The sequence below is a fragment of the Grammomys surdaster genome, unplaced genomic scaffold, assembly GCF_004785775.1.
Source record: "Grammomys surdaster isolate TR1022 unplaced genomic scaffold, NIH_TR_1.0 126115, whole genome shotgun sequence".
Lineage (NCBI taxonomy): Eukaryota > Metazoa > Chordata > Mammalia > Rodentia > Muridae > Grammomys > Grammomys surdaster.
In genome coordinates, this window is record NW_021620923.1 from 1679020 (window position 1) to 1684593 (window position 5574).

At 42.8% G+C, this 5574-nt stretch overlaps 1 protein-coding gene across 1 annotated transcript; it reads left to right on the top strand.

The window, feature by feature from the left end:
- The first annotated feature begins 258 nt into the window (after window positions 1–258).
- On the top strand, window positions 259–1993 carry LOC114611543 (ubiquitin-conjugating enzyme E2 variant 1). The gene has a single exon (XM_028756261.1). The coding sequence runs from the start codon at window positions 271–273 to the stop codon at window positions 712–714; it is 444 nt and encodes a 147-aa protein (XP_028612094.1). The 5' UTR covers window positions 259–270; the 3' UTR covers window positions 715–1993.
- The last annotated feature ends 3581 nt before the right edge of the window (window positions 1994–5574 follow it).

Consider the following 5574-nt stretch of genomic DNA (forward strand, 5'->3'; position numbering starts at 1 on the left):
CTGAATAGGTCCTTAGGTGAGCAGTGTTCACGTGCTATTCCACGAGCAACTATTACTTTACCATATGACATGAATTTTAAAGTTTTTTTTAATGAATATTCCTGTAGGCCGTTTTGTTGAAATGAGAAATTTTGGCTCTTGTTAGAAGTACTTTTAAAATAATCAGAATTGTGAAAATTCTAATAACTCCTAGGAATAAGATTTATTGTCCCTGAATCTCAGAGTGCAACGTACCAAGAATTTGAAAACAGGGAGCGACAGCGACGCAAGATGGCAGCCACCACAGGATCGGGAGTAAAAGTCCCTCGAAATTTCCGACTGTTGGAAGAGCTGGAAGAAGGCCAGAAAGGAGTCGGCGACGGCACAGTTAGCTGGGGTCTGGAGGACGACGAGGACATGACACTTACAAGATGGACAGGCATGATAATTGGGCCTCCACGAACAATTTATGAAAACCGGATATACAGCCTTAAAATAGAATGTGGGCCTAAGTACCCAGAAGCACCCCCGTCTGTGAGATTTGTAACCAGAGTCAATATGGGCGGCGTGAGCAGCTCCAATGGAGTGGTGGACCCCAGAGCCACGGCAGTGCTGGCCAAGTGGCAGAACTCTCACAGCATCAAGGTCGTCCTGCAGGAGCTGCGGCGTCTGATGATGGCAAAAGAGAACATGAAGCTGCCACAGCCGCCAGAAGGACAGTGTTACAGCAATTAGTCACCAAGGCCCCGCCTCCCCTCCCCATCCAACCCAAGTCTTCATTTTCCACAGTAGTGAATTTTCTAGATACATCCGTAGACCTCAAAGTACTGGAGAGGAAGCCCCACTCAGACTTCATCCTGAGACACTGTTCTGATACTAACTTCTTGTCCGTTTGAGATACCTGAGTTGTGCTGTGTAGCATCATCTGTCGACTGTCACCGCTGTCTGCCTGGTTGAACTTCTGGGATCAAGAAGGTGTGTTGAAATCGGTTTCCTTTGGGAGCGGTGGGCACAGCTAACGCAACTGTGAACAGACACGTCACACAATCACCTGCTGCTGGCACTTGGCCTGGGTCTGCCTTTGCCCACCCTGCCCTCCACCACAGCTGTGTGGTGGCCCTTAGAATAGACGGGAAGGCTTCAGGTAACAGCCGTGGGACTGACTACTGCTGGGCTTGGGGCGCTTTGGCTGCAACCCTGCTTTCTTAAGTCTTAAGTGACGCCCCATCCAAGCCATGGTCCCCACTCCAACACTCCCACCCTTGGCCAAAGCTTAGATTGTAACCTTCCCCTTCCTCTGAAACTGGCCGCGGGTGAGGAATTCAGGGCTTCCCGTCTCCCCACCTTTATCAAGGGGTGCTGCTTTCCCCTCCTCAACTCCCTTGTTGCCTGTCACCACCCAACACTTGCTGTGGCCAGAAGCCATCAGATGAGGTTGGAAGAGCCTGGCCTCCCTCACTTAGCTCCGGACCACACTCGTTCACCTGCCACCAGCCTGGGAAGGGAGCTCCGGGCCCTCGACCCTGCTGCCACCATCAGCCCTTGAGCTTGGAGCTCGGGTCTAGAGGTGAACAAAGCAGTCACAGGGCGACTCAGACCAGCCAGCGCTCAGGGTCCTTGGTGGATATGCCTAGAGAAAGGCCATGCGGATGTCCTAAGTGCACACGGTTCTGAGTTGGTTCCTTTCCCATAATCGCTTTGCTTTTACACATTGAAGAGGTTTGAACAGGGCTCTCCAGTCACCCTGGCACTCATCGGGTCTGATGAGGAGCCCGACAGCTGGAACACGAGGCCCTAACCCTGCAGACGCAGGTGTCAGTGTTGCTCCTCAGACCCTTGGCGGGGACCCGGAGGAGCTCTGTGTCACCACGTCTGCAGATCGTTTGCAGATCGGTGGGCCTGGCCTCCTGGCTCATTGCCGCGTTCCCCACTCTGTTCAGGACCACTAAATGTTGAAATGTGGATGCATACCGAAATAAAGGCAGTTCGTTGTGTTGCAAAAAAAAAAAAAAAAGAATTTGAAAACAGTAAGAAACTTGTTTTCCCCTCAATGTCCCTATAATTCTAAAATGTGTCACTGCCCATGAATAAATACACTTTGTTTTAAAACAACTGCAACAAAGACTTTCAACAAAAGCATGCATCATTTTGCTGATCTCCTCCAACACCTGGCAAACAGTAAAAGAAAGGTAAATATAACCTATTGGATTTGCAAAAGGTCAGAACCATCATTATTGTTCACATCTTAAATGAATGGGAAAGTAAAGAAATAAAACTACTGTAAACTACAGTATTTTACTTAAAGAAGTACTTCTGGTACATTTATGTCCTACACAAATGGCGTGAATATATTTTTAGCACAATTAACCAAATACCCTGGAGCATACTTCCATTTTCATGACTGTAGAGTGGTTAATGTGAAATGTAATTTGTGCTAAGCTTCTCCAGACTACAAAAGTGTGAAACATACTGTATGCTGGATCTATCTAACTCACCATAGCACTAAATTAGTATAAAATTTAAGCTAATAAGGTTAGAATTATCTACTTCAAAATATGTTAAGGATTCATTATCGGCGGTTGAAATTCTGCTAAAATTGCAAAGTGGGAGCATCTCAGATGGACCCATGGTGCCTGTAAGAAAAATGCTCTGGAAAGGAATTGGGGTGGGGGGAGGGGTGGGGAAATATTGTCAGTAAAGGGCTTTCCTGAGCCTTGATCCTCAGTACTACAAAAGCTTAGCATGTGGGTGCACCTGGAGTCCTAGCACTCAAGAGATAGGAACAGGAAGAACAGAAGTTAAGTTCATTCTGCTGCGTGGGAAGTTTGAAGTAAGCTGGTCTACATGAGACCCTGTCTAAAACTAAATAAATCTACAAATAACGGAAGAAAAACCAACCAAACAAAAGAACAAAAAAAGAAAAATACAGAAAATGAGTTCTGTAGGGGTTGAGAGAGGTTCAGTGGGTAAGAGTGCTTGTTCTGCTAGCATAGGGTCTAGGTTCAAATCCTCAGGACCCACATTAATCCCAGCCCTGGCTCACTACTTACAACTCCAGCTCTGTGCATTGAAACAGATTACTTGAGTTTGCTGGCCAGTGAGCCTAGCTGAAATAGAGACTTCTGGCTTAGAGAAGACTTCCTGCTTTGAAGACATTAAGGAAGAGAGGGATAGAGGAAGTCACACTACATCCTGCCTTGGTCTCTGCACATGTTTGCAGGCACACAACCTGCATACATACGTGCAAATACCACACACATACATGTACCACAGATACATACAACATAACACATGCACACACTCAAAATAAGCAAATAACTCTGTAAGGTGGAAGCTGGACACTATTTCCTTTTCATCTATGGCCTGAGGGTACAGAGAAGCCACCTGGATACTGCCCAGAGCAAAAAGAATGTTCCAGTCACCCAAATCACATCTTCTCTTTGTGGCTAACCATGTAAAAATGTCCAGAATCAGAGTGGCCAAAATCAGGATTTCTTCTCTGTACAGAAACTGTCACAGGTTTGTCCAAACCAGAAAGCAAAGACTTCAATGTAGGGTACCCTAAAACAATCAGGCCAGCCAATCTAGTACCTGACTCATGTAAAGTCATGTTCATGATAAACACGAATAACTTTTAAAAGTACAGCAGGAGGTAAGGAAAGAGGGTGTGGTATACAATTTGTATTCTAAACATGTCAGGCTATTACACTGAAGGAAAACTCAACGAAACACTTAATGGATTAAACTTGAAAAGGAGTAATGATGTGAAAAAATATATAGGAGAAGGCACAAATTGCATGCAATAAGGCAGAAAATAAAATTCAGGGAGATTTGGAGTGTTCACACAGTCATTGCAGAGGCGGCTCTGTTTGCACTCCTTTCTGGGAACTCACGTCACAGCTGTTGCCGCACAGGAAAAGGGTGAGCAGCCCGACCTCAGCAAATTAAAAATACACGGCTGTGTGTGCATCTGTACCATTTAGCATAATGATACAAAAGCCAGATTCTAAAAGCACCCCAGCATTTAAAGGAAACACAAAGATATTAAAGGAGAAATTAGTTTAACATAACTCACAGTCTGTAGTCCGTGATGAGCTCAACGTGGTTAAAAAACAAAAACATAAACAAAGAAAAGCCCATAAGATTCTTTGAAATCTAAAGTGCTATGCAAATGTATGATATTAGGAAAATACTTTACCTGCCAAGACAGAAAAAAAAATTAATGTATTGTAAAAGCAATTTTATCTTTTATGTGAGTATGGCTACGCATTGACAGGACAAACAAATGTATTATTCCTCCAATATGAAGAAGGCGGCATGAAATCACTCTCAATACCATGAATACTTTCTGAGTTATTCATTATCAAAGCCAGTCAACCCAGAGATATGATGAGTGGAAGACAAGGTGTTTTCCAGGCATGTTTTTATTTTTATTCACTTTACTTATGAGAGAAGGACTTTGGGAAAGGAGATTGTGTTGTACTGAGCGAAATTTATCTCCTGATTGTAAAATGAGAATTAGATTTATTTTGTTGAAGCTGAAAATGTTTTCCTCCTGATCTACAAAAATAAATCCTAAGCTATCTAAAAATTTACTGTTAGAAACTTTTAAGCAAACATGAAAAAAGAGGAAACCAGAATAATTTATTTAGAGGGTTTCACTAGATTAATGGATTAAATGGCATAATTTTCTACAATGATGGTTTAGAAACAAAAGTGCTTTTCAAAGATAATAGACGTATCCCTACCCTCCTGGAACCTCAGTCCCTGTTCATGAGCTATGCAGGTCCCCAGGTGCCAGGTGACAGAAGAGGCATGTATGTGCAAAACTGCCCAGAACCTGGACCACGTCAACCCTAGTCACAGATGCTTGTGACTTTAGATCAGAAGACAGGACCAACAGAGCAATTGAGACAAAAATGACTTCATCCAAACCAAACGTACCCATTTAATCCCAAGCTAATATCAGATATATTCCTGACATGAAGATCTTCTTGTAAAACTCAGCATACCACTTGAATGGGTTTCTTGTTTTAATTTATGCTGGGAAAATACATGAGGAGAAACAACCACAGCAACTCAGGGGCAGTCACAGTGGTTGATATTCAAAATGGCTATAATTATGTCAAGCTGAAGCCAAACAGCTATGGCAATTGTCCTTTTATCAGGATTTTTTTCCTGTGCTATGAAACAGTTGATACCTTATTTATATGTAGCTGCTTCATAGTCATGTAATTTGCTTGCTTAATGTATGGTTTAAATGTTTGCGTCATTAACAATATAGGATTACAGTGATCAGTCTCTGCAAGACAGAGTAATATGCATATGCTGTGTGTTTTCGGGCATGCCTTCAGCTCCAACACTATTGATAACTTTTCCACCCGTGTCTATTTTATGCCTCCTTCAAAGGTCAGTGTTAAGTTCAGGAGAATCCTTCTCAAAACATTGTTAATACTTTTAGCCAACGCTGATTGTAGCCATTTCTAGTGATTCCCTTCATTTATAATTTTACTGATTTTTTTTCACTTAGAAATAGTAGTACAAAATCTAGGGTGTAGATCTGTAATATAGTTTGTGAAGGAATGTTAAAATATA